The following is a 27,885-nucleotide window of genomic DNA, read 5'->3' as shown; positions in this document are numbered from 1 at the left end:
CTTTGTCTTAGCGCGACAACCAAATGCAACTCTGGTACTAATGACCTTTGTTCAAAAGTGATTCATTTTCAGCAGCCTGGGGGTGAAAAGCCACATTCTTTACCAAGCCATGTCTAAAACTGACCCCATTGTTTAAGTCTGAATTTTAGGTATTTGCAGCACTTTACGGTGGTCTTGACCAAAAGAAAAAGTCCACTTAACCTCTAATGCTTTGCAGGGTCACTGCAGATGAAGGGTCAGAATACGGCTTGGTATCCCCCCCACCTCTCTCTTCTCAGCATATCTCCTGTGGTCAGCACACCCCTTATCCCCCTTGCATCCCTAACCCCCTTTCTGTGGACAGACCACCGATGGCCCCCTCTGTGGATTAGCAGATTACATGCAGCTGGTAAAAGGCACGGGAACTTAGCCTTTGCAGACCTCTCCGGTCACACTGAAACATTCCCCTGGATCTTAAACCTTTGAAGCCATTTTTCCCCATGACTGCATACACAAAGAGCGAGAGAGACCCCTAGGCTAGACACACAGCACCTTACACCTAGACGGGGGGGCTTTCTTGTCGCCATGCTGGAAGCAACTGCCTTTGTCAAGCTTGTTAGCTTTTATTCAGTCAATGCAAATGAGAAAATATGATCAATGACGGTTGAACTCGCAGACTTCAAACTTGACTCAGATATTTGTATTGAAATGTTTCTCTCTCTCTCTCCCTCTCCTTCATTTCCCTCTCGTCATCAAGAGACAGGGAGCTTGTCTTTCTGAATGCATCATCCCCTCCACAACCACCACACGGACACCACCTCTACCGCCCAGCTCTGAAAGCTGGCATTCCAGCTATGCTTCAAGAAAAGCATAGCTGGAATGCCCCCCCCCCACATCCCCACCACACACACATACACACACACACACACACACACACACACACACACACCGTGTAACCTCTTGTTGGCAGCCAAACTGTTCAGGCATTTGGCTCAATAGCTGATCCAAAAGTTGTGTCAAGCAGCCAGAGAGTAGGGAGTCTGTTGGACAGAAGCTTAAAGATGGGGTGGCCTTTTTCCTGCACCTGTCAAGAGACTGTGCGGGGAGGTGAGTGGAGCATTTAGCTTTAGCCATCATCCTAATCCTGAGACAATGCTGATACAGCTGTCAAAGCAACAACAAAAACAGCTTCAAGAAAACAGTTTGTGCCGTGCGTCACAAAGAAAAATTTGCAGCAAAAGGGACAAACAAGTCAAACTGTTCTCAACCTAATGAAGATGGATAATGGGGCCAGTGTGAGCACAAGACTCTGCTTCACCCCTTCAATCAACAAGGTCATCAGATACAGTTTGTTGAGTGACAAGGTCGGCATCTCCTTGATGGAAGATGTATTTGAAGTAGGACTTTATAATGTTTCGAAGTGTTCAGCTACCTCTTGCTTGTAAGTCTTGTAATTTGGCAAATTCAACACCACACTGCGATCGCAATCTGAGTGCAAAAAACAGGACAGACTCGCCTTTTTTACCATAAGATCAAACATCGGCTGGTACTACAAAGCAGCTCTAACATTATCAAAGTATCTGCTGGCTATGTGTATCTGGAAACTCAGTCCTCATACGAGCCAAAAAATTATGATTTATTTATTGTGGCGCTTTGTATTCGGCCTGTCTGAGAAAACAAACATGTAGAGCCACGTTGAGCCACTGTTTGCCCTGAAGAAAGATTGGCTTCAGTGTAATCCCTCTGTTGGAAAACAACAAAGAGGTATTTTATAGTCCACTGATCAAGATAAAGGGAAATGAACTTTGAGTCAAAGTGTTTTAAATCAACTTATGTCACAGATGAGTCGTTTCCTTGTTTATCTGCAACACATCAGGAATAAATGTAAGAAAGAAAAAAAACAAGATGTCACAGACAGAGTTCCTAAATTTATCAAACGTTGTAAGTCATTAGTACAGCTGGTTATCTGTCCAATAACATCTTCGCTGGCCTTTCAATGAGTACCAAGCTTTAGTCGGTTTGAGGCCGAGCAAGTCACACGTGAGCATGACCCAATGTTCAGGAAGAGGAAAAAAGCACTAACACTTGGGGAGTAGTTTCTGCCGTCCTGTCAAAACAACAGACAGATAAGGGTGATAAAAATTATCCACCTTAACAACACGAGCAACTCACGAGACAGATGACAACTAATAGTAGTGAAGCTAAAAGTAGGGCACCTTGAAACAGCTGTAAGAGTATTGGCTATTTTCTGGTTTAAATCAAAGCAGTTATGTCATGTTATACATCTTTGTTTTAAGTTTGTGTTTTTAAATGTCATGACAGATAATCGCAGGAGACAAATGTAGCCACCACAGTTTATATTCGAATGTGTCAATCAGTTAATTTGAGTTAGCGCACATGCTGGAGGAGATTCTCAGTCCTCCAAGCGCAAACCTGGCTCAGTTTTCATCTCTGCTGATTGCATAAATCAATATTTTGGACATTATAAAAAAGTTAGCAGTAAATCCCTATAATGCTATTGACTTTTAATCCAAGGCATGAACAAGTGGAGAAGTGGCACCCCTAAGCCTATGTGTGGGATCGATTTGACATTTCTGTTTGTTTTAACCCAAAAACTACAATAAACTACAATATTGCTATTTAATCATTTTAACGGACAGACACCAGCTTTTAGTGTGACCTCCCTGCATCCTAAATCAGCTGTAAACAGACAAGAAGCACAAGACTTTTCCAACAAATCTCATCATCATCAGTCCCCAACTTCTCATAGGCAGTGTGGGAATCCTGAAGCTTGACCTTACAGAGTCACAGACGTTGACAGTCTCCTACAACAAAGCTGCTCCAGCAGAAAAAAAGGCAGCTATCATCATAAATCTCTAAGGAAAACAAAACAAAAAAAGAAGCGTAGATGCACTGAGAAGGTTCTCCCATGACATGAAAACATCTTACAAACTTGCCAGACGAGTTCAGCTTTATCACCTGTACACGGCATGCATTTATTACCCGCACAGGGCATTGTGTGTGTGGTCATGTCATGCTTTGTTTCTTCAGGCAGACGGGATAAATAGGTCTGCCATATGTCACAAGACCCATCGAGTTTAATCCCAGAAGGAAATTATCTGGTCCTTAAAACGAGGATCACCCAGGACAATTAAGCTAATGTAACATATCCTGAAAGGCTGCTTAATTAACACGAAGAGAGTTCAGCAGATCTGTGAGCACACCGAGGCTCTCTGACTGCAACGCGATATTCAGCAAACAACAAAGGCTTGTGTGGTCTTGCACTCGGGACAATTTACAGTGACTTTAAGTTGGGGAGCAGTAAAAAAGCCATAAAAGGAACTTTTTTTGGGGAGGCTGCAAAGCTTTTACAGTGGATCCCAGACCCAGTGGGGATAGACTGCCTAAAGTTAAACAAAGCTTAGCCGCTGCCATTAAGAAAGTCTGGAAGGGTTTGTGAAAAGACCCGAGCAGAGGCTAATTTTAGGCTGGTATTTCGTGAGGGGTGATTTAGAATATTGCTCGCTAAAATGGCATCAAGGCTTTCTCAGAGGACCCAGAGCAGAACCGCTTTCCCACAAGGCATTTGCATCAGCAGAGAATATTAAACCCACCTCCAAAAGGAGAGAACACGCTCATTTTCCCACGAATCAAAAGCATACCAAAAAGTAAACCAGACATCATGTAGGTTAAGTGACATTTCACATTGGTGACCAACAATTGTGCAAACATTTAGGCCGTTACTCACTGATGGTATGTTACAGTATGTCATTGCACAAGTCTGCTGGAAACATACTAAGTAGGTGTGTGTTAATCATTAAATTCCTGTACAGCAGAGTGTGTGCACAAAGAGAGCCGCTAAATCCCACACTGATTAATCGAGGACAGCTGTGAGTCAAAGTGAATCACAGAGAAACACGTAAGGGCTAAGTCAGCGTGAATTATCCAATAACAGCAACAAATTACAAAACAAAAATATGGCCAGCAGTCGTAGTACACTCCAGCTTTTACCAGTTTACAGTGCGCTGAAGGTATTTCTTGAAAGAATGCGAAACGAAGATCAGTTTAAGCTGGGTTCAGTGAGGCAGGACAAGAAGGTTTTCCAAGAACTGACTCATTTTCAGGACATACTATGCCCGAGAGCTACTCCGCCAGAGGGAGCTTTTAAAGTGAAGTCATGCAAAGCACAAAAGGTGCACAAGCTTGCTTAAAGAGAAAACTAATTTTGTTCATGTTGTTTGGTCATACAGGCCGTGAGTAGCTATAATTTGGAGAAAACTTCACTGCATGCGAAGGAGGCAGTCGAGCCAGTCGATTGAGGTTTGTTGAATAAGTGATGCATCTAAACCGTCACAGGCCACTGGTTCTCCAGGATCAGAGTTTGACACATGTCTTCTGCAATTTCCCTGGTCGGTTTGGAAATGTCGTTTAAAAATCACACTAATCTCTAACAGAAGAAGCTAAAAATAGCTTAAAATGTACACCAATTGTTTTTTTAAAAAACCTATTACAAAAACCCTGTTTAATAGCAGCTCCTCTCACTTGCAATGCGACGCTGTCATCTTTTCACATTGGAAATGAGGCACAAATCTTTGATCAGTGCATGTCTGAAAAGCATGAATAATTCAGCTCGGCTTGTTTCATAGCAAATGTCCAACGTAGATCCAATTATATAGAAATAATCCAATTGTTTAAGACAATTCAGATCTAACTGCATGCAGTCCAATTTGATCTGAATCATAATACAGTCAAATTGAGATTGTTTTTGGGTTTGTTTGTTTGTTAGTTGGTAAAACCTCATTAAGTATGTGGCTAAGTGGAAATGAACAACTTCCTACTTTCAGCAAATCAGACCTCAAGAGCAGTAACCATGGTGATCACGATGATTTTGATGATGGCATTTTGACAAAGTGTTATGTTAATTGCTCATTTCATAATTGGATACTCTATTATGTCTTTATGATGTAAAGCACTTTGAACTGCCTTGGAGCTGAAACTTGACCTAGCAGCTGAGAGAACAATAAGAGAGAGGGACAGAAAACAGACACACACAAGGAGAAACACTGGACAAGGAGTACTTTCTATAAGAAAGATAAACATAATGTGTGCAGTTTGTGACATAATTAGCTCGTGTAAATAGTTCAGTTCAAGAAAGAAATGCAGCTAAACACACAAGCCCTGGTCAAGCGTCATTTTCCATGGGAAAGGACCAAAAAATACACAAACAGTGAGAGATCCCAAAAGGATTTGATAAGAATTTATTACTAGTCTGGTCTAACAATAGATATACTTTAGAATTTAATTAGAAATAGGGTCAAAACCCTGCTGTATGCAGCTATAGCTAATACATTGTTTTGTTTTGCCATTTCTAGTCTTCAGCAAATGACACAAATGTCATGACCGCCACTCTGCCTGGTGGATTTCAAAGCAATAAAACACCTGATTACACGCCTGTTCCTTTAAGACCGGGTTATGCTTACAAAACAAATAACATGTTTAGCCCTTAAGTACATATTGAAACAAACAACAATCGTCTCCTGATCTCACGGAAAGCACCAATGCACCGTTTGGCTGTTGACAGACTAATCCCATGACGGTTAGCATCAGAGGGCCTCCCCAGTCCACACACTAGAACCACGGAGTCCATGTCCACAGCTCAACAAACGCCCACTGTGACCCTCGCTATGATCGCCCTTCAAAGTAAAATCATTCTCAACTGCTGACATGTCTCTCATAGGCGCTCACTAGAGCAGGTCAGGACCTTTCAAGCAAACTACTGATGATGAAATATCCCCCCCAAACATTGACTTGGCAGCGAATTACCCCGATACCCCATCTTCTCTGGCGTGAGTAAATAACAAAATCCTACCACGCCTCACCGACTGCAGCCACAACTACGGAGTCACTATGTAACAGTGTCCTTTTAAGGATAATAAGCAAAGCTTGAAAAATAAAACAAGGACTGAAGGGGGGAAAAAACAAAACACCCAGGGGATCAATCCTGCGGCAACGAGCTATTCTTGACTTGGGAAAGAAACGTTTGTGCGAGAGCTGCCAGATAGCAGAAGCATGCTCGTCTGGAGATGCCTCTCGGGGACAATGAGTGTCAGTCTCACATCACTGACCGTGAATGCGAGCACTGTTGCGAGGGGTACAGGGCCCTAAGTTGAATATAGTTTGTGACTACTGGCTCTGTGAAGTTGAGGGGAGAAGGGGCTGTGTCTGTGTGGGGGGAATAGGGGGAAGAAGAGATTTAGAGTAATGAGAGGTTTGAACTATTGTGTTGTTCTTAAGAGACAATATGGCCATAAATTAGGAGGAGAGTTGCATCTCATCCAATCTCTGCACAATCTGGTCACTCCCACGGATCGGTTTCCGTTCCTCCATAGTAGACGGGAGTCGTTCACAGAAACGTTCGCTAAGTTAGAATGTTATCAAAACGTCTATAAGAACGTCATCACCATTACACACAAATGGATGTGTTATAGTAGCACCAATAAATATTGTAAAACTTTAAGTCAACAAAAATGTTGGCTTATTGAAGACCAGTTTCAGTCTAATTTTCAAAAGTTACTTTTAATCTAACTAACAAGCCTCGTCTTAACGTATATTCTAATTGGCTGTACAAGATAGCAATGTGGCTGCTTTTACCCAAATCTGCCCCTTCCTGTAATTAGACAATAATAAACCATCCCAGGGGAATACTTTGCTTTTCTAACACATGCTGGCATGCATTTACGGTAATTCAATTTGGGAAAAAAAAAAAAGAAGAAAAGAAAAGAAAGGTGTTCTCGCTAGACCTATAAACCGTTTGAATTAACAGCTCAGGGGACTGACAGGCGCTGACGTTTCAGTTCAGGATGCATTTCACCAGCAATCATAGATAATTATAATTTAGAGTGAACAGGGGATTATAAACTGGTTTCTCAACGGTTCCTTAGCAGCAAAGCCAAACTGTCTAAAATGACAGCTATGCAACTGGGCCACATAGCAGGGACCTGTGCTCACACGCTGTGTGCCGATCCCGTTTAATCTGGTTTTAAACAGACTCAAAACTGCAACTGTATCTGATTATGCCAGACTCCAGGCAGACAATACACAACAACCACGAGGGATCAACTTGTAGCTAAAGCCTTCTTCTGCTCCATAAAGATACAGGTTTAAATCTCCTGGCCCATGGTGGTTTACCGCGTCGATCGCAAGTCTGCCAACATGGTTACTGAAAAGTTGCTCAAGCTGCTCTGTGTAGGACTGCACCTTTCCTAATCTTTTGAGGAAATAAATATAAAAATAAAATAAAATAGGACAAACAAGAAAAATCTGAGATTTCCTTTTCATCATGCTTTGGGAGCCATGGTGCTGCTAGTGAACAAAAATGGCCGACACCACCATGTACTTGACTTTATATCAATTAGGGCTTTCTTGAGCAAAATATTGTGTTTTTTTTTTAAACATAATCTCTGGTACAAGAATTACTGGCGAGTTTTTTTGTTTGTTTGGGTTTTTTTTTTTTTATCAAAAATTGAGGATTCAATGGTTTTCCAACAAGGTTCCCATGCCAACAACATTACAGATCTTCAATCAGACTTAAAAGTGGACATGAGGACAAACGGAACAAGAGAACCAAATACAAATGCTGTGTGTATGGGGGAAATTTAATCATGTCATTAGTAAGATTCTTGGCATCACTTCAGGCAAAATAATGCTCAATTTACCAAATGAGTTTGAGAAGACATCTTGAACGCTGCATGAGACTTTTGCAAAAATCAAGCAAAAATGATTGGTTTATTTACCGTACTGTACGGCACAACGCAACGTAAACTTGGCTACGTTAAGGCGTTTGGCTCAGGTTTGTAGCGTAGACTACCATAAACAAACTGGTTTAGAGTTGGTTTGCTCGGCACCCTAATGCACAAACCAACTGCACCATCGGGGGAAACGAACCAGAGTTCACCTAGAATGAACTAAAACACCTCAGGAATGAAAACACCTTTACTCCAATCGGACCAGAACACACAGTTCCTGTTAAGAAGCTAGAACATTTTTTTCAGCCTCACTCCAAAACAAATGGTAGATGAGTAATGGTTATATATCTGGTCTATATCAGTCATCCCTTTCTCAGAAGAGCAAGAGGGGATAGAGGATGATTTTTAGACCCTTGTGGATATAGAAAAGTTCAGTGGATACGATTATTTTCACTTGAAACTATCATCCAATCGCCCAAAATTAAGAAATCTGATCAAATTTATTGATGCTTCAATGAAGAAAGATTTCATTTGACTTCACAATCACAAGCTTTTTACACAACTTTACTTGGATTGATAATCACGCCACGGGGGACAGTTAGTGCATCATTTCAAGACAACTTTTAACTTTTCCCTCAGTGGCGTTTTGTTACTCTGCTAAAATAAACATCGTTTTCTGCTTTACAGGAAAAGATAAGAACTAAAGCAAGACCGAGATAAGACGGGTTGACTGACCGCACGGCCAAGGCCGCCACGGGACAAAACAGGTAGCCAGGCCCAGCTGTAGTGTGCACTGCGGCGAAAGCAAGAGTGTGTGTACACAAGAGAGAGGACGATGTCGATGGCTACATTCCGTTATAAATCCCGTTCACTGTGCTTACACTGTTCAGCGGTTTTTTTTGTTTTGTTTTCTTGCTTTCCATTCGCCGCTGCTGAAAGCCGTGACTTCAACGAGAAGTATGTGACTTATGTGGGGGACAAACAAAGTGACAAGAAAGGACAAGAGAGACATGTTGTTTTGGTACGGACCACTGACACCAGATCGCTCGGCTCGTATTTGAAAGTGCACACACTCACACGAGGGTAACATAGTGACGTTGACGTGTAACTGATTGCAAAGCCCACATCCACATGGCTGTTGTGGAAACAAATATTTCACAGGTCCCCTCCAATGATACTTGGAATATCTGAAAAAGTTCAGCTAAACTCCGATTAGGGTGCTGGTGTGTGAGTTTGTTTTTTTTTAAAACACACCGTTTCAGCCACTTTCCATCAACAGCAGAGAAATATAGCAAAAGCAAACACACGAGATGCAAAGACAGCAGGCTTCCTAACACACCTTTGGAGTTGAACACCTCTTTGAGCTGCAGGAGCACGTCGGCAAACTTGCGCACGTCGCTGACGAGCTGCATGATGTAGTTTGGATCGGCGGGGGCGGCGTCTTGGTTGTCCGAGGTGACCGAGTTGTTCTTGGCCAGCCTGGAAGGGCTTCCCGACCCCAGGCTGGAGCTGGAGAGTCGGGAGATGCCTAAAGTGAGTTTATTCCCACCGACACCCCCGCTGCCTCCGCCCGATCCACCCGATCCTCCGCCGCCACTGCTCTGACGCAGCATGGCTGCAAGCATGCCTTTGGGGTCCCGCGGCCCTGGGACCTCAATCCCAGTTTCCCTTCGATTCAGCTTCCGTGTTCAGACCAACCGCTGCTGTGCAGGGATGGAGGACGCTGTCAAAATGAAAGAGAGAGCTTTATGAGCGTTAATCTGGTCAGAAGCAACGGCAATGTTATGAAATTATCAACCGCTTTATGGCAGTGACACATAAGACTGGAATCTGTTTGATTTGTGCAATACATGACATAATACATCACTTTTCCTGCCATCTCCTGTTCTTTTCCTGTCAGAAAATGATGCAAGAACTTATTTCAGCCATTTGCTTATGTATCTTTCACTAGTAAATCTTCTAAATATTCTTTGAAATTCACAAGGAGAATCTACAGGGACTAACTATGCAGTGGAGACAACCAATTACTATATATTTTAACAGTTAGAAATGATGCATACTTATTGTAAAGAGAAACTAATTGAATCCAAAGGATTGGGATTGCTAGTAAGGATATTTGAACCATTTTTTCTACTGCTAGTTTTATAAGATCACCAATAAACATAAATCTGTTTATATCTCCAAAAACAACAGAATATAATTTTTAGTAATATTTGTTTCTGTGAGACTTTAAGCAGTGATAGACTTAATCTAGAGACAATAAGAATAGTTGAATTTTAAAATATTTTGTCATCATAGTCATCATGTCAATAGATGTCACACAATAGTGGTGAGAACGTTTTAGGTGAATATTTACATCTCCCTATACAGTTCATAACGTCCGCTTCATTTTGAAATGTAAGGCATTGCTTTGAACAGGTAAGTAGGTCGTTTTATTGTGATGCGATGACATGTCATTAATAACAGCCCCCTGTTTATAGTAAAGACAATGTAACACAGATCACTGGCAGGATAAACCCTTTAAGGTTAAAATAACTTGATTTAGATCTTAGACGTTCCACTTTTATTTGTTATTTACATATAAAAATATATTATTTAATGACACACAAACATAAAGTCTATTTAAAGTATATTTTTGGAGGAGAATCAGTGTGCTGTGGAGGTGTTTCTGCGCGTAAACACGAACAAACGCACCACTTCATGAGAAACCAGACACCGTCATTATTTTTAACGTTTTTCTTGAAAAAGTATATCAAATTACTATTTATGTGGTCTGCTCACTAAGGATGGACCAGTTCAAGTTGGCAAATTACGATTTTGAATGTCGGTGTTCAGTTGAACAGAAAAATTCCAAGTTAAAACTGACGTAATTGTTACGGACGCGCATCTTTCGTGTTTTAGCGTACGCCAAACTAACGTGTTCTCGATAGAAAAAGCTAAAGGCAGTTTTCCTAAAAGTAATACGGGGGTACATTTAGAAAGAATACAACACACACAAACACTAGCGTATGAGTTGTCTAAAATAGAGGTTGCTAAAAGTGTGTTATTTGTGAGAGCATAAATCTCTGCTGATCGCGGTATTCCGCTAACTGATCAAATGCTTTTTAAAACATTTCTTATAGCTGAGAAAGTAAACGTACGCACCTGCCGTTGAATCCTCAAACATTACAGGGAGGGAGGGAAATATCCAGAAACAGAGAAAAATCCGATGACCAGAACGGAAAGAAGTTACTTAATCCACATGGACACTGTGATATCCTTGTCGGTTACAGTCGCGACGTAAACGCCGGTAAAGTGCAACTCAGTTCCTCAGAGTGGGAGCCCCTTCCGACCCCATGTGATACACACCGCTACTGGTTGGTGAGCGTGAAGGTATGCACGCGCCGTGGAGTTACGTACACAGTCCTACGAGAACAACAGGTGCCCCGAAGTTTAAACTGGTGAAGTGCAAAAAAAAACAATGCTCGGTACATCCTGTTGAGCCTTTCAAAATAAATGCCTTGCAGAAATTAGTCGCCAGCAAGTAAGTGTCCTTTGCATAATTGTAATGAAACGGGGAAACTCAGATAAATTGATTCGACAAATTAAATTGCTGTATAAATAAATAAATAAATAAATAAATAAATAAATAAATAAATAAATAAATAAATAAAAATCACGGACCTTAGTAAAAACAAGCCAAATCTAATTACAAATACAGATTAAGGTTAGTCAATCAAAATATTCTAATCTAGCAAGTCCTAGAAGGGTTTAAAATTAGACTCGCTGCAAAATGTCTATGAACGTTTTTGCTGAACTCTACATCATCCGGCAATGACTTTCTTAGCTTCACTGAACCAAAACTTTGTAATTTTTTGCTTCAGTGGTCGAGATTGCGCACAACGTCAGACTTTTAATACATTTAAGAAAACGTAAAAACTGGATTTTAATCATTTTTAAAGCATGATACATTTTGTACGCAATATATTTAATGTAAACCTTGATAAGGTAATATCTTATTCTTTTTGGCCTTTAATAAAATATTTCCAGTATCAACATAGGAGCCCTAGGCGAACATCGCTCACTGATGACATCTGCTGGAAGGTTAAATGTAGTGCAGTGAAAACACTAAGGCGTCATCTGTAAAGTTTCATAAAGAAATGTTTGTTTCAGATTAGTTACTTTGCTCATTTGAACTTTAATCAGACTTGACTAAATGTGTTAAATGATATTAAAAAACGTTAAACTGAAAAGTGTAATCCTTTTTTACCTGTACTCAGACAGTAAAGTCATGTAAGTAACGTTACAAACCACAACTGCAAGTGAATAGTTAAAATCTGCAAAATTCAGACCTCCTCAAAAATACTTACTGCTTATAAATGTCTTATTGATACTACCAAAGCAGCTACATCAGCCTTTGGGGACTCTTTACTAATGAAACTAAATTTATTGGATAGTGAAGATGGCATAAACGCTTGCAACTAACGCAGTTCCTAACTAAATAATTTAATATATAACCATTTAATTTTCTATACGTTTGTTACTGTTTAATTATAAAATACATTGCCGATGTCTTGTTGTTTATTCGCTCTCTGACATGTGCTTATGTTACTAATTCAGTGAACATAGGCTGTATTTAAAATCTAAAACAAAATGGGGTTTTTCGCGGCTTTCATTTTGAAACTCTCCCAGGTGACTTCCTGTTGTCGCTCTTCCTGGTGTAGGATTTGAGTGAAATCCCTCCGCTTGGCAGTTTGTTTTGCATCTTCTGACCTCCTTCATTCTGTGGCTGCTAGCTCAAGTCATGCGGAGCATTTAGCAGCCTGTTACAGCTCGGACGGATGGCTGGAGCCATGTCTTCCCAAAGCGTCCCCGCTTCAGGGATTCAGGGGCTTCTTCTCAAACTTCATGAATTACTTTCAGATGAAGACAGTCGCTCTGCAGCCCTGAAATGTCACGATATAATCGGTGATCTGGGGCAGGAGTGCATGCTAACAACCACTGAGAGTGAACTGGGTAAGAGAGGTGGTCACATAGCCAATCGGCGCCAAACTCCATTCAGAGAATTACAGTTTGAACTCATTAATGCTTGAGTTCTTGACAGCGGTGAAATATACTGATAAACAAGGCGCTCTGCTAATGCACAAGTATTAGTTGTTTGTTCGTCGTGCAGAAAATACTTTAATAAGCCTGCTAAAGTCGTGTTTTTATACCTTGTACCATAAAAATCTACCGCCAAAACTGCACCTGAGCTCCTATTGTTGTTATTCTTTAACCACGTGGTTTTCTGAGCAAAACAAAGATGCTGAGAAGTTCAAACCATGCAAAGCACTCACTTTCCTGCCATATTAGCAGATTAGGTTCTTGCAAAGTTTCTCCACAAGCAGATTAATTTCTTTGTTGAGGCTAAAATCGGATTGATTGTCATAAAAATTATTTTTTTATAACATGAATTGAAGAAGCACTGACGCATGCTTTCTCTCTATTTCCATCTAACAAAGCTTTACAGACGTCACTGTTGTTCTCAAAAGACTATGGACTGCTTAGCTTCCTCAGGAAGTCCCTGCCATTGGAGGAGGTGAGCATTTTTACAATATTCTGCCATTAAACAATCACAAAGTCAACATAACAATCTTATTTTTTTAATCTTTTTCTTTTTTAGCTGCGGGACTCCCGTGTGGAAATTCTGGTGTTCCTAGAAAAATTTTTGGACAAAGTGTCACCGAGAGTCAAAGGCTGGGAGAAAACCTATGCCACAGACATAAGAGTGAGCTTATCCACAGTCTAGGATGTTTGCTTGTTACGTTTACTAGCAGAATGGTTTCTTAGTTTATTCATTGTTTTCGTTGTGCAGGACATGTGCATGAGCGCGTACACAAAAGAAAAAGTTGCCAAATGTAGGACACCCGTGTTGGAGCTGCTTATAAAGGTAAGCTTTTTGTTTCCCATGTAGTGTCGACCGAGTACAAATAAGTTAGTAACTTAACTATTTCACATTACGAAATAAACTTTAATATCAGACAAAGTTGACAAGTAAATACAAATTTATGTCTTGATTATTGTATTCATCTAACCCCTTCAAATGTAGATGACTTGAAACAATTCTGGTAAAATGAGAGGGGTAAAATGTTTCAACAGAGATCTGAAAGACTGCATTTTATCTTAAAAGGAGACATTTTGTTCCTCTCTTGACATCACTCTCATTGACCGCTCTGCAGGTTCTTCAATCAACAAAGGCCTCCAGCGTTGCTGCAGAGTTCAAAATCGGCGACATTTTCAACAGATTCTACAGCGAACTCTGTCAGAGGAGCAAGTTACCCGACTCGGGTGAGGTTTTTTTTTTTTTTTTTTTTTTTGGACAGGAGATGATTGAGCTCATCAGCTTCCTTTTCTTTGTCCTCCTCAGTTCTCGGCAAAATCTACGAGTTGCTCGGGGTTCTGGCGGAGGTTCATCCCAGCGAAATGGTCAACAACTCCGACAAGTTATACAAGGTCTATCTTGCGGAGCTCAAAGAGCAGGTTGTGTTTTATTCTTCGTTCCTTTTGTTTCATTTAGTGCCGGGAAAGCACAGAAAAGATAAGAAGCGTGCGATGGTTTGAGACCGATTGCTGTAATCTTGAGTTCCCACCAGTTCAACGCTCAGAACTTGCATCTAAAATTAGACACAGACATGAAAAAGCTGCTATCTGTTGTTAGCAGACCTGTGTGTTGTACTGACTGATTCTCTTGTTCCCCCCCTCTTCTGTCTTCCAGATGACTTCCTCAACAAAAGAGCCAAAGCTTTTGGTTGTGGCTGGATGTTTACGAGGCTTAACTGCCCTGATGGTTAATTTCACCAAAGCGATGGAAGAAGGTGGATGATGATGAGCTCGTCGACATATTTACGTTGCGTCGACTTATATTGAGATTTTTTTTTATTTTTTAAAGTACGTTGTTTTTTTTTTCTCTCCCTTCTAGACCCAGTTACATCCAAAGAGATCTTTCAATATGCCCTGAAGTCCATCACTCCTCAGGTTATTAATGCGCTTTATCTGCTTTTTTTATATTTGGACATGACCAGGATATTCAGAGTATTTTATTGACATCTTTTTATAGATGGACCAACACAAAGTAGTGCATAATTGTGAAGTTGAAGGTAAAGGATGTGTGGATTTCTGCTCCTTTGAGTCGTTGTGATATTGGACAGTTTTTAGCTTTAATTACAGCTTCCTGGTCTTTATATGTTAATAAAGTGTGCATAGTTGAGGTTTTTATTTCTTTAAATCCGAGGAATTTAAGCAAAAAAGAAATATTTCTATATTCAGTTTTTTTTTTTCAAGAAAATTAATTATGTAACTTTTACACAGGACAAAAAAATGAGGCCAAAAAATGGGACATGGAAAAGGGAAGGAAGAAATACAGAAAATCCTGCCTTTTATAATTTCTAAAACGTAGTGATCCGTCTCTCTCTGTCTGCCGAAGAAAAGCGTTGCCTCCTCTTCTTCCAGTTTTTGTTTTGTGAAAATTGAATCTGCCCTTTGCATCGACGCTAGTATGTGTTACTTTGTTTTGGTCTCATCAGAAGGTAATAAAAAACACATTGTTTGTGGTAACGTGACAAAATCTGAAAGATTGAGAGGTTTTAAGACTTTTAAAAAGCTGTATACCAAAACTTTGTGTCTGTTACTCTTTCACAGATGGAAATGAATCGCTACGCTGTCACATTTGGTGAGCCTTATTATTACTATCATTATTATTTATTTATTTATTTTTTATTTTTTTCATCAAAGCAGCACAGTATCTATGTATTAGGAGTATTAGGACCACAGTAGATAGGAGAGAAGGAGTATATTTATGCCAAAAAAAGATGTCTTGGAAACTTGGACATTACCAGGTTTGAGAAGTTGAAAATTTGCTGAAAAAAATCTCAGAAATGTTGCCATTAATCTTATAAATTTTCTGGAAAAAAACTTTGAATTTTCTGAGTTTGAAAACTTGCTAGAAAAATTTAAAAATTTTGAGATTAGTCTCCAAATTTAAGATTTTTTTTTTTTCTTATAAATTTTTGACTATTCAAAGTCAGAAATTTCCACGTTTGTTTTCTAGAAATCAAAAGATTTCTGTGTTGTTGTTTTTTTTATCTACAGTTTAATCTACGGTGGGTATAATAAGCCATTACACCTAACAGTGTTTAAAGATTATTAAATTAGAATAAAAGTGTGTCTTTCTTTCGACAGCCGGGCTGCGGTTGTTTGCCAGGCATGCGTCCCAGTTCAGCGGCTGCCTCATGGACCACTACAGGGCTCTATTCGAGACCATGTGTAAACTCTGTGGACACATCAACGGCGAGATGAAGAAGACGAGCTACAGCGCTCTCGAAGCCTTCCTCAAACAGGTTAGAAAATAAAAACTCCAGTACTAACCCCATTCATCTGCTTCTGACATTATTACACGTGTACACTTATTTAATGATTCATTTACCTGAAGTCCTATGCTGCTGCTGCTACCGATCTTCTCCCAGGTTGCCCTGTTAGTGGCGGACAACATTGAAGAGCACAAAAGCAAGCTGAAGTTCTTCATGCAGAAGTTCTGCGGCATCATTAAAACCATGGAATCGACGCACAAGGAGCTGTCCATCGCCATACGGGGATATGGCTTCTTTGCAGCTGTATGTTAATCGCAGCCTTTAAATGTTCAATCAGTTGCTTTTCGCATAAAACCGCAATAAATACGATTTACTACTGTGTGTGTTCTCACTCTTAGTTTATCCTGTTTGTCTTTGATTTGTGCAGCCATGCAAAAAGGTGTGCCCCCAAGACGTGGACCTGATGTACACGGAGTTAATTCAGCGCTGCAAACAGATGTATCTGACCGAGTCTGACGGGGAAGATGACAGCTTCTACCAGCTGCCCAGCTTCCTGGACTCCATAGCCAGTGTCCTTATTCATCTGGACAAGGTAGAGGCATGAGGACACTGCACAGTAAGTCAGAGGGAAAAGGTTGTGCTAATGTACTGTAGCAACTCCTTTGTGTATACAGATTCCAGAGGTGTATACCCCACTGCTGGAGCGCCTCCTGGTGGTGCAGATTGACATCTTCCCTCAGTACAGCGAGAGGATGCAGTTTGCCTGCAGCAGGTCCATCCTGAAGGTCTTTGTGGCCGTGGCCTCCAAAGGACCAGTGCTGTGGAGTTTTATCAGCTCAGTGGGTAGGTGGAGCCGCAAAACACTTGGATCCAGTGACTGACATCTTGAACGGTGGGTGGGATTAGAATGGACGATCTATTAATCTCCCATTGTGTTACATTGATCCGTTCATCACCAGTTATCCAACCAACCATCGATTAGTTAACCATCCATCTAACAACCAATTAACTGTCCAGCTTTTGACGAGTTAACCATTCATCCTTTTACCAGTAAACCATCCATCTATTGACCAATTAACCATATATCCATCCATCCATAAATACGTAAGTTTAAGTGTACTTCTACATCTATGTCTAAGTCTTTCAGACTGGGAGGACATTTCTTGTCCATGGCTCTTCTCAGGAAACCAAACAGATTTACGTCAGATTTAATTCTGGACTCTGTCTATGTCATTTCAAAATGTTTCTGTTGTTCCGGTGAAGCCTTTTGTTTTGTCGATCTGGTTGAATGGTCGGAGTTGATGTGATCGCGAAAAACAAATTCCCTCCGTCTTCAGCGTTCCGGCTGGGACCGTTCTTATTTTCATCTGCTGTACCTTTTATGAAACGCCACTTTTGAAGTGAGCAGTAATGCATGTCAAAGTTTTGAAATGACTTGTTTTAGTCTTTTTTCTTCATTCAAAATCGCAGCAATCTGACTCTTGTCCGTTTAGAATGAATCAATGTGTGTACAGATAAATTCAAACTTGAAGCTTATCATTTCTGTACGTCTGTGTTTTTGGGCAGAAGTCAATGTTCAGCCTTGCTTCTGTTTTTGCAGTGCACCAGGGTTTGATTCGAGTCTGTTCAAAACCCATCACGCTATCTGAGGTCAGTCGTGCTGTTTACATGTGGTTCACACAGAATTACTGAATGTGACATCTGCTCCTTTTCTTCTTACTGCAAAAACGAAAGAGGCTTTTTTTTCTGTTTCTCTTCTTAGGACAGTTCCTCTGAGTCCACAGAAGTTCGGACTGGAAAATGGAAAGTTCCTGCCAGTGCCAATTACCTCCCGCTCTATAAGGGGCTTTTGGACTGCGATCAGCTGAAGGTGGAGTTTTGTTTTAATTTAATTCTCTTCCAGGGGTGAAATGTATCGGTTTGGCCTTTTTTGCCACCGTCATTGTGTTTGGTGTCATTTCACTTCCTGTAGGATTCAGGATTTCTAGACGGAACTTTCCTGAGTCAGAACGCGGCTCTGGGCTCCTTGAGCCGCCTTCTTTACGACGAGTTGGTCAAGTCAATTCTACGCATCGTGGAAAAGTTGGACTTATCGGTGCAGAAAATAGCAACAGGAGAGGAGGTGATAGCCGCTCTTTATGCATCTGCATCAGTAATACTCAAAACTCCTCCTCGCCCGATGATTCTGATTGCAATCCCTGAATTTGTCTTTGTGTTGGTTAGGCGCCCGACGATGCAGTCCACGTCCTTCCCTCTTCAGACCCAACGGCGAACCTGTTGCCCAATAAGATCAAAGACTTCACTGCCTTTATCAACCTGGTCGACTTCTGCAGGTACAGAAACAAGATCAAACCCAATTTTTGTCAACCCACCAGCCGTGTGCTTTATTTTTCACGTAGCTTTGATTACCTAAACATTACTTTATTAAAGCGTTTAAATACAGAACGGTTGTAGGTATCCAATACAGGATGAAGGCTTTAGTTTTGTTCCTTTCTGCAGTGAGCTGCTGCTGAACACGCATGTGGAGAACTTCCAGTCCTGGATGTATCCCCTGAGCCACGAACTGATCCTGCACTCCATACGAAATCCACTCGTCAGCGGCTTCTACAAGCTGCTGTCGGTCGCCATGAAAATCGCCAAGAGGATCAAGTACTACCAGGTCATTTTTCCTTTGTTTAACTTTTGACATTTTTTTAAATACGCTTCAAAAATGTAGACTTTAATTTACAATAAATAAAATCTTCTTTTGATCAGGGTGTGGGTGTGAGAAGTTCTGCGTCTACTCAGGATGACACAGTCAGAAGTGCTTGCTTTGCTCTCTTCTCAAAGTTTGGGAAAGAGGTATTTTCTCGTTTTGGAACACTTTTTTTGTTTGTTTGTTTGGGGGGCCATTTCCTAACATTTACGTGCACGTGTTTCTTTCCAGGTGTGTGTCCGAATGAAGCAGTACAAGGATGAGCTGCTGGCTTCCTGCTTGACCTTTGTGCTCTCTCTGCACCACAACATTGTTGCTCTGGACATGAAGGCCTACTGTCCAGCTCTGGAGGTACGGGCAGGGGGCGGAGGGTTCTGAAATTTCTTTTGCTTAGTGATGTTACTGGGGTTTAGGAGAACTGGTGATGAAAATGCAGCTAAACCTAATTTATCCTGAGAATTTAAAAACATTTTGGCACACTCCCAGAGTTTTCTGTCCAAACTCAAAACATCTTTCAGTGTACTTTTTTGCTTTAAATATATAGCTTTATTTGGTTTTGCTTTGTTTTTTTATTTTGCTTTTCATTTGTTTATTAGCATTTTTTGTTTCATTTCACTTAATTTAAAGTTGCTTTTTTTCCCGAATTTGTTTTGTTTTTGTGTTGATTTTTTTTTTTCAATTTCTAGTTTATTTTTTGTTTTTCTTCAATTCATTTAGGTTTATTTAAATTGTGTTTATATTCTCTTGACTTTTACTTTTTCTTCATTCCTCATATTTCTTGACAATCCACAACACAAACATTGAATTACAAGCATATTAATAATTACTTGTAATTATTCAATGCTATAAAACACTGAATACAAGTAAATAAGAATAAGCCAGAGTTTGTGGGAACGCAGCAACCGAAATGTTTGAAAGTTGTGCATTTGCCTTACATTTCTTTTAATTTAACATTTAACGTTAAAACGGCTATAGAATCATAGATGAGTTTTCATGAATCGCTCAAAATGTTTAGTCAGCTTACAAAGATTGTTAAAGATGTTCTGTTCGGTTCCAGACGGCTCTGAGGTTGGGTCTAAGTCACATTCCCCTGGCGAACGCAGCCTTGGACGCTCTGGAGGACTGGTCCTCCCGCCTCCCTCTGGACACCATGCAGCCGTGCTACGCCGACATCCTGCCCCTCCTGGATGGATACCTGAAGACCACCTCCTCCAGCGGTAAGAAGCTTTGGGGGGATCGGGAGTCTTCTGGCTTTTGGTTTCACTTCACTAGGTGCAGAAGATTTAAATCTGATTCTTTTTGCTTCAGACAAAGATGAGAGTAACTGGGAGGTGATGTCCTCGTTGTCTTCAAGACGGGACAAAGGATACAGCAGAGTGATGACGAGGCTTCTCAAGAAATCCAACCAGCTTTCCATGGTAGGACCCAAGTTATTTATTTTGCTAAAAATCACAAACTATTCATTAGAAGTATAAATCTATATTCCTCTATCAATTAAATGATTATCTATCCAGGGTTTTCCCCAGTGTATTATAAGCCTGGTGGGCCACCAGGCTTTACTTGTCCCCCCACCAGGCTAAGCATTGTTTATTTATTTAAGGTTTCAGACTTTATAGCTGGTACTCAGCTATTAATCTTCCAATCTTTCAATAATACATAATTATCAAGTGGTATTTTCAAATTTCTTGTCAACTTTTAAAATAATTTAACAAAAACAAACACGACGGGCCGCCGCATGAATGACTGCAGTAGCACTGGACTCCACATGTTTTCTGGAGGAAACCTTGCTATCCAGTTACATATAGGTGCAAAACATAAATAAAAAAACCTATGTCATTTAAAGTTGAATATGTTGTTAGATTGACCTGGTTGGTAAGTGATTGTGTTATATCACCTCATATCGATCACAGATTTAATTAAATTGAATTGAAATCGTATTGCTTATCGGCAAACATCGTATCGTCATCTAAACAAACCGATACATTATATTTTGATAAAGCAGGTGAAATACACCACTTCTATTTAGAAAAATTATATAAAAATGTATTTTTAAAACTCATAACCCAGCGTTTTTTAATTGTTTTCTCTGCGCAGGAAGACGCTCCTCTCGTCAAGCTAAGGCTCAGGGTGGTGAAGTTGCTCGGCCACCTAGGAGGAAAGCTGAACAGGAACCTTGTGACGGGTAAAGATTCCAACACCAGATGTAAATTTAAAGGGATTCAGCCCAACGGTGAAGAAATGGATGCTTTCATTATGAGATGCTAAGGAATCCTTTGTTTTACACCAAACCTAGCTTAAATGTTTGGTGATGAAAAACTCCATCTTTTATCTAGGTCTGAAAAAACATGAACATAGATCATGGAAAATAATTGTATTTCCTTACTTTATTATTCCCATTCACTGAAAGCTGTGATCGCCCATCCATTTATAATCTATTCTTATTTCCATTCACTTTTTTGTTCATCCATTTACGTATCTATGTATTTGTACATCATGCAGCCAGTTATATTCCCGTCCTCCTTCACTTTCCTCCTTCTTTTCATGCTTCCACCTACCAGTCGGCAATTTAGACTTTTATCACAATATTTTATGAAGGTTGTAATTTTAAAAATGTATATATTACTTATTTTTAGCTAATAGTTTTGCAGGACCGTGACTGAACTTGATAATTTCAATTCTGATTACTAATATTTTTAAAGAGAAATTTGGTTTACAGAGACATCATCATTTTATTTATGGTTTCGGTTGTAAGTAGTTTTTATTTCCGTTTTATTTATTGTTTTTGATTGTTGTGTTTTTATTTTGGATATTTGAAACATCTTTCGGTCATTACTGGTCATTGAGGCAGCGAATTGCATTATTATGCCATGATTAATATATTGCTTGAAAGTGGTCTCAAAATAACGATATTATTGTTTACCGCAATAATTACTGGGACAATTTTTTGTCCAGCAAAATTTATTGTGACAGGCCTACAAAAATTAAAAAATTAAAAGAAATTTTATGATAAATCATAAATAATTCAATAAATTTCCACTTCCACCCACCAAAAATGTCTTCACAGTTTGTAGCTTTTGCAGGTTCCCTATTTAAAGACTGACCGATTGAGAAATAATGTTCATAAGAATACACCAAAAGGAGCAACACTTAAGTCTGGAGAAGGTTGAAGTTTTATAAAAAGTGTTGAATCGTTGTTTTCAGAAAAGCACACATTTCCTGCTGGAAGGCTGAACTTTTTTTTTTATTTGTCTGTTTATAGTTTTTTAGTGTTATGTAATGGGCTGTTGCAAATAAAGATTTATTCAGTTTTAGGGGCCACTAAATGTGAAGGATGCTGTATTTTCCTCGTTTTGGCTTGCAGTGGTCTCATCGGAAGAAATGATGAAGAAATTTGTTGCCTGGGATTCTGAGAAAAGACTCAGCTTTGCCGTGCCGTTCTCCGACATGAAGCCCGTGATCTATCTGGATCCCTTTCTGCCGCGCATCAGCGAACTGGCTCTGTCCACAAGCGACAGACAGACCAAAGTACGCCTTCACTCACCAGATAGACGACGCTCTAAATGCTTTCAGAGAAACAGATATTCACCTACTTCTCATTTGCCTTTCCAGGTGGCAGCCTGCGAGCTGCTCCACAGTTTGGTGGTCTACATGGTTGGGAAGAGCGCTCAGATGGTGGAAGGGGAGAACAGACTTCCTCCTATGTACAAGTTGCACAAAAAGGTGTTTCCTGTGTTGCTCCGTCTGGCCTGCGACGTAGACCAGGTACATGTTTTCATGGGAACACAAATGTAGTCGGGTATATGTTGAATTTAACCGTTTTGATTTAGAGTTTCTGATCTGTTCTGCAGGTAACCAGGCAACTCTTTGAACCGCTGGTCATGCAGCTGATTCACTGGTTCACCAACAACAAGAAGTTCGAGAGCCAAGACACGGTGGCCGTTCTGGAGGCCATTTTGGTGAGTGACGCGTTGGGGATTTTGAAGTTTTTCCTCCAGCTGGTTTTATGTGCAGCGTCCTAACCGAGTTCACGTTTAGGACGGCGTGATTGACCCAACCGACAGCACCCTCAGAGACTTCTGCGGGCGATGCATCGAAGAGTTTGTCAAGTGGTCGATCAAACAGACCACGCCGAAGCAGCAGGAGAAGAGCCCCGCCAACATGAAGTCCCTGTTTAAGCGCATTTACAGCCTGGCTCTCCATCCCAACGGGTTTAAAAGACTGGGCGCCGCCCTGGCTTTCAACAGCATCTACAGACAGTTCAGGTACAAACCCGGGTTCTGCTAAGGGTTTCAATTTTACTGCTTTTTTGATCCAGTTATCTCAAAGAAAAACAAACTAACATTATGTCTGATGTTAAGTGGGACTTTTTTTGTTTTTTACCTTCAGAGAAGAAAACTCTTTGGTGGAGCAGTTCGTCTTCGAAGTTCTCGTCATTTTTGTTGAAAGTCTGGCTCTGGCGCACTCAGATGAGCGATCCATGGGTATATTTCAGTACATCTTCTTCATACATGCAGTACCAAAAATAGCTCCACCCCTTAAACTCTGTGATGGCAAACCTAAAAAAAGGTGTTTCAAGTCTTCTGTAGTCTCAAAAAGGGTTTTCCTCAAAGATTTCCTTGTATCTAACTCCATCCACCTTCCCATTAACAATGACTAACATCCTTGTAAATAGTATTGTGCAAGTAGACTAAAATGTTGAGATTTCACATGACTTTCTTTCGACAATGGCTAAAAATGACCAGTCTTTATTGAGATATAGGAACATACCAAAGAAATATTTAATCTATGGTTAGCAAAGGTCCGTCACATGGGAAACGTGGTCTCTGGAACAATCTTTAAAGAAAAGTGAATTGAGATCACTTAAACGTTTGCATAAAATCCAAATAAAAAGAAATTGATTATAGAAAGAGAAAATCTATAATCTTTATTTCCAGGTACTGTGCCGCAGTGCTGCAGTGCCATCGACCATCTGAAGAGAATAATCAAACACAAAGCCCCGAGTCTCAATCAGCACAATGCAAAGAGACGCATCCCAAGGTGAGTAGTCTGTGTACGCACCACTTCCACAAAGGTAGTGTTAGAGTTGAACTACATCGCGTGCCTCTCTCAGGGGGTTCCCGCCTGACGAGAAGCTGTGCCTGTCAGATCTAGTCTTGTGGCTGCTGGAGCAGTGTGGCCGACCGCAGACGGAGTGTCGCCACAAATGCATGGAGCTCCTCTATGAGTTTATTCCCCTCCTCCCAGGTGAGAACGGGAGACTTGGAACTGTTCATGTGGTAAATAAAAAAAAAAAACTCCTCTGACTTTAAGTGGGTTGTGTGAATCAGGAAAGAAATCTCCGCCGCAGTGGTTGGAGGGCATGCTAAAGGATCATGGCATCGACTTCCTGATCTCCCGGTTTGAGGGTGGGGGCCTCCTCTCCCAGCCGACGCTCCGGGACCTGACCAGCCCCTTCAGTGTCCGAGCCACCCTACAGTGGATGGACCTACTACTCGCCGTCCTCGACTGCTACAACACCTTCATCGGCTTGCACATCATCAAGCCTCAGCACATTCTCAGTAGGTTCTGTTTGTGTGACTAAGGTATGAGAACTTAATCAGTTTAGTTGATATTTTCATGATACTCCAAAGGCTCAAAAGACAAATCTAGCTTCCTGAAAGCCACACACTTCTTCTTGACGGAGCTCGCGAGTCGTGAGCTGGCGGCTGCAGAGAGCTGTTTCGGTCTCGGCGAGAGGATGTCTCACTTCAGCCCGAGAGAGGTGGACCAGTACAACTACAGCAAGTGCACCATCACCGTCCGCCTGCTGGAGTTTGCCTCCATGATTCTCATCAAAGGAGACCAAGGGTTCTGGAAGGTACCGCTTGGTTAGTCACCAGGTTGGATTGTCGAGTTCCTTCTGGAAGTTCTAAATGAGACGTTTGTCATGTTGTTCGCAGCTGCTGGAACAGGAAGTGTTCTGCTCAGTGTTTTTCGAATTGACCGCAGCAGTGGTGTGCGAGCCATCTGCTGTGGGGTTCAACATGGCCGACGTGGAGGTGATGAGGAACCTGCCAGACGTGTGTGTGCCGTTGTTGAAGGCTCTGATGGCTTCACCTTACGGCGGCCACCTCGAGAGCAGCTTGCGGACAAAAATCTCCCGTAAAAGGTTTCCACCACTGCAATGAAATTCTACGATTGTTGAGAAAATCCAAAGTAGGGGTGCACCGATAAGTCTGACCAGATTTTTTTGTCATTTTGAAAAGTCGGTAATCTCCCAAAATCTTAAGCCGATCTTATCCACCTCCGCAAGGGACCTTTAGCAACTTTTCAGGTAAGAAAAATTGGTATCGGCCAAAGTCTGGATTGCTAGTAAGTCTTAAATTTGAGTTTTTGAAACCTGCAGAAACTTCAAATGGACAAATAAAAAAATTGGTATATTAACCCCGATTTTCAAAATTCTGGGAGAATGCAATCGGCTGATACTTAGAAAACTAAGTTTGGTTACCAATAGTCACTCCACTGTTTCCCAATTAGCGAGTTTGTTGCTATATTTAGTGACTTCTTCTCAGACAAAAAAAACAACATTGGCATTGGCCAAAATCAGAATATGAAGTCAGGCATTTTAAATAAATGTGATCGGCCAGAAAACTGCAATCGGTCCATTCCTAATCGGAAACATGTTGGATTCCTTTTAATCAATAAAACCTTTTGTCTCCTGCTGTCGCCACAGTGTGGAGAAGCTGTGTGAAGTAGACCTGTACCACTCTGGGTCTCTCAGCCACCATGAGCAAATGGAAATGGTCCTTTCTTCCTGTAAGCAGATTCACAAAGCTGGCCTCCTCAGCTCCATCCTACACAGTCAGGTAAGAACCGACTCTTCTCCACTGAAGATACGGAAAGATGTATTTTTCTTGTTTTATTAAGAAGTCTGCATTTTCTTTAAAAAAACAATTCTAATTTTCAATTTAAATATTTCTTTTGTTTTTCATTAATTTCTATCATTTGTAAAAACAAAAGAACAAAACAAAAAAAGCATAAAATACTGGCTTTTATTTCAACCATTCCTTCTAAGGTGAGTTGACCTGAATTTAAAGTAGGGACAAAAAAGGAGCTGTTTTAATTTTCTAAAAAATGTGATCTTCAAAAGCAGAAAATGTGATTAATTGATGAAATCAATTTATCATCCAGCAAAATTTGATATCGCGACAGGCCTAGAAATGACCCTGGATCCTGTGTGTTTTTCTTGAAGGATTCGGCGTACGACAGCTCTCTTGGCCACAAACTCCTGATGACGGTGTATAAAGGCATAGCGCCGGGTGGAGACAGGAAGGCGCTTCCATCCTTGGACGTCAACACCAGGAGACTGGCGGACGGACTGCTGCAGCTCGCCTTTTCTATAAGCCAACAGGTTGGTGGCTCAAAGCCGACACTGAAAAAGTGGGGCAATGTTGGGTTACAGCAACTGCAGTCCGTTTGACCACAACACTACTAAAGAATTAAACTCTACACCTCCCTGTTCAAATGACATCAGAATGATTTGAGCGCTTGTGGTTTTCTGCAGAGTGAGCAGCTGGTGGAGTTGCTGTTGAACACCATCATGCTGTCTGTGCCGTTATCAGGCGGTCACAGCCACAACTTCCTCAGCTTCTCCCACGGCGAGTACTTCTACAGCCTCTTCCAGGCCACCATCAACACAGAGCTGCTGAAAAATCTGGAAACCGCCGTGCCACGCCTCATGAAGGCCTCCTCGGAGAATCCCAGCATGGTAGTTCATGTTTGATTCAGGGGCCAGGCTTTGAGCTCGGGGTTCCTGCGAAATCTGTGGTTTGACAGGAAGTACTCTGGGACATGAGAGTGCAGGAAAAGATATGTTGTTTTTGCTCGTTTGTTTCTTGCGCCATCCGTACGACAGCTGCTGCCGTCCCTGTTGTTGTAGAGTGATGGGCTCTCTGTGTCCTTCAGGTCAGCGTGTTGCTGAACGGCATGCTGGACCACAGCTTCAGAGAGCGCTCTGTTAGGAAAACCCAGGGCCAGAAGCTGGTGGAAGAAGTTCTGAGGCGGTGGATGAGTCTGCAGTCCTGGTGGGATGGACCCTCGTCCACTTCAGAGAGTAAAACTGCCACTCTCCTCCTGCTCTCCAAGCTCCTGCAGGTGGAAGGAAAACAGGAAATAGTCCAGAGTGAAGAGGCCAACTTGTTCGACTTTGGCCTAACGTCGATCTTCTTCTTCTCCAATTTAGATCGACTCCTCCGTTTGCTCGGATGTCGACCACAAAGCGTTCCAGCAGGTGTTTTCCACTTTCACTCTGCTGCTGGTCGACATGAATCTGCCTCTGAATCTCAAGGTAACACACGTTTACCTTGTCTTTTTCGCCCGGCGAGGTTATTAAAGTCCACGGACACGGGAGTTTGATCGTTGAAATCTTCTCGCCTCTTCAGAGTCAGGCCCTGTTGGTGTTGCCGTTTTTCACAACACTTAAAGGCGAGCCGCTAGCTGGGTTGCAGAGAGCTCTGGACGCCGTGGTCGCCTCCCACTTCCCCATGCAGTCCGACGAGTTCGCCAAAGGCTCGCTGCACCGCAACAACTACATGGACTGTATCCGGAAGGTGACGTTACAGTTTGGAGGAAAACTACAGAAGCTTGAAAAAAATATTTCATTTTTGTAACTTATTTTTGACTATGCACACCTTGATGCATAGTTTCTCATATTTTCATGCTTTTCCCTTCAAATATTTCTCTCTCATCCAAAGACAACCATATAAAAAAACAGATTTAAAAAAAGGTTTCTACTTCTCTGCTTTTCTGGCATGAGGCTTACACTTTTCTCTATTTCTCAAATATCACAGAACAAACTTTTTTTTTTTACTTTACAAAGTACGACTGTAATTATGAATGCAAGTGTGATTTCAGTGTGCTGAAACGTAAAAGAAGGGGAGTAATAAAAAAGGTAAACGTCCATGTTTTAGTTGCTGGATGCCCTGGAGCTTTCCCAGAGTCCTCTCCTGCTCCGACTGATGGCTGGAGTTCTTTGTCGGGACGGGAAGCACATCATGGAGGAGCAGTTTCAGACGTGTTTCCAAAGAATCGCTAAGAGGTAAGTAAAAATTAACGTGGGGGGAGAAACTGTGGAGCTCTAGGTGGCTGGATTATACAGAAATGA

The 27,885-nt window shown here is 41.2% G+C and overlaps 2 protein-coding genes across 3 annotated transcripts in view; one reads left to right on the top strand and one right to left on the bottom strand.

Annotated features, from left to right (window-relative positions):
- The window catches only part of arhgap29a (Rho GTPase activating protein 29a), a 36,158-nt gene extending 25,006 nt beyond the window's left edge, over nucleotides 1-11,152 (bottom strand). The window contains exons 1-2 of the mRNA XM_008438338.3: nucleotides 10,869-11,152; nucleotides 9,064-9,447 (exon numbers count right to left, since the gene is read on the bottom strand). Coding sequence (XP_008436560.1) covers nucleotides 9,064-9,349 — 286 coding nt within the window. The 5' untranslated portion in view covers nucleotides 9,350-9,447; nucleotides 10,869-11,152. The remainder of the gene's footprint in view (nucleotides 1-9,063; nucleotides 9,448-10,868) is intronic.
- A 1,241-nt stretch (nucleotides 11,153-12,393) lies between these two features.
- The window catches only part of prkdc (protein kinase, DNA-activated, catalytic subunit), a 38,247-nt gene continuing 22,755 nt past the window's right edge, over nucleotides 12,394-27,885 (top strand). The window contains exons 1-40 of one of the 2 annotated variants that reach the window (XM_017301973.2): nucleotides 12,394-12,719; nucleotides 13,205-13,281; nucleotides 13,366-13,470; nucleotides 13,558-13,632; nucleotides 13,922-14,030; nucleotides 14,110-14,222; nucleotides 14,458-14,557; nucleotides 14,662-14,717; nucleotides 15,381-15,411; nucleotides 15,921-16,078; nucleotides 16,205-16,351; nucleotides 16,476-16,640; nucleotides 16,723-16,891; nucleotides 17,649-17,698; nucleotides 17,811-17,918; nucleotides 18,021-18,170; nucleotides 18,272-18,381; nucleotides 18,548-18,707; nucleotides 18,803-18,889; nucleotides 18,975-19,094; nucleotides 19,801-19,960; nucleotides 20,052-20,161; nucleotides 20,838-20,925; nucleotides 22,105-22,268; nucleotides 22,353-22,505; nucleotides 22,592-22,699; nucleotides 22,779-23,005; nucleotides 23,130-23,224; nucleotides 23,678-23,780; nucleotides 23,854-23,987; nucleotides 24,071-24,301; nucleotides 24,374-24,600; nucleotides 24,683-24,891; nucleotides 25,456-25,588; nucleotides 25,975-26,133; nucleotides 26,287-26,490; nucleotides 26,688-26,876; nucleotides 26,965-27,069; nucleotides 27,164-27,331; nucleotides 27,692-27,819. In XM_017301973.2, coding sequence (XP_017157462.2) covers nucleotides 12,545-12,719; nucleotides 13,205-13,281; nucleotides 13,366-13,470; nucleotides 13,558-13,632; nucleotides 13,922-14,030; nucleotides 14,110-14,222; nucleotides 14,458-14,557; nucleotides 14,662-14,717; nucleotides 15,381-15,411; nucleotides 15,921-16,078; nucleotides 16,205-16,351; nucleotides 16,476-16,640; nucleotides 16,723-16,891; nucleotides 17,649-17,698; nucleotides 17,811-17,918; nucleotides 18,021-18,170; nucleotides 18,272-18,381; nucleotides 18,548-18,707; nucleotides 18,803-18,889; nucleotides 18,975-19,094; nucleotides 19,801-19,960; nucleotides 20,052-20,161; nucleotides 20,838-20,925; nucleotides 22,105-22,268; nucleotides 22,353-22,505; nucleotides 22,592-22,699; nucleotides 22,779-23,005; nucleotides 23,130-23,224; nucleotides 23,678-23,780; nucleotides 23,854-23,987; nucleotides 24,071-24,301; nucleotides 24,374-24,600; nucleotides 24,683-24,891; nucleotides 25,456-25,588; nucleotides 25,975-26,133; nucleotides 26,287-26,490; nucleotides 26,688-26,876; nucleotides 26,965-27,069; nucleotides 27,164-27,331; nucleotides 27,692-27,819 — 5,360 coding nt within the window. In that variant the 5' untranslated portion in view covers nucleotides 12,394-12,544. Of the gene's footprint in view, nucleotides 12,720-13,204; nucleotides 13,282-13,365; nucleotides 13,471-13,557; nucleotides 13,633-13,921; nucleotides 14,031-14,109; nucleotides 14,223-14,457; nucleotides 14,558-14,661; nucleotides 14,718-15,380; nucleotides 15,412-15,920; nucleotides 16,079-16,204; nucleotides 16,352-16,475; nucleotides 16,641-16,722; nucleotides 16,892-17,648; nucleotides 17,699-17,810; nucleotides 17,919-18,020; nucleotides 18,171-18,271; nucleotides 18,382-18,547; nucleotides 18,708-18,802; nucleotides 18,890-18,974; nucleotides 19,095-19,613; nucleotides 19,961-20,051; nucleotides 20,162-20,837; nucleotides 20,926-22,104; nucleotides 22,269-22,352; nucleotides 22,506-22,591; nucleotides 22,700-22,778; nucleotides 23,006-23,129; nucleotides 23,225-23,677; nucleotides 23,781-23,853; nucleotides 23,988-24,070; nucleotides 24,302-24,373; nucleotides 24,601-24,682; nucleotides 24,892-25,455; nucleotides 25,589-25,974; nucleotides 26,134-26,286; nucleotides 26,491-26,687; nucleotides 26,877-26,964; nucleotides 27,070-27,163; nucleotides 27,332-27,691; nucleotides 27,820-27,885 lie in introns of those variants that run through there. The other variant, XM_081601378.1, reaches the window with a different exon arrangement.

The sequence above is a fragment of the Poecilia reticulata genome, chromosome 20 (assembly GCF_904066995.2).
Source record: "Poecilia reticulata chromosome 20, P_reticulata-male-v2, whole genome shotgun sequence".
Lineage (NCBI taxonomy): Eukaryota > Metazoa > Chordata > Actinopteri > Cyprinodontiformes > Poeciliidae > Poecilia > Poecilia reticulata.
This window is presented reverse-complemented; position numbering and strand designations above follow the sequence as displayed.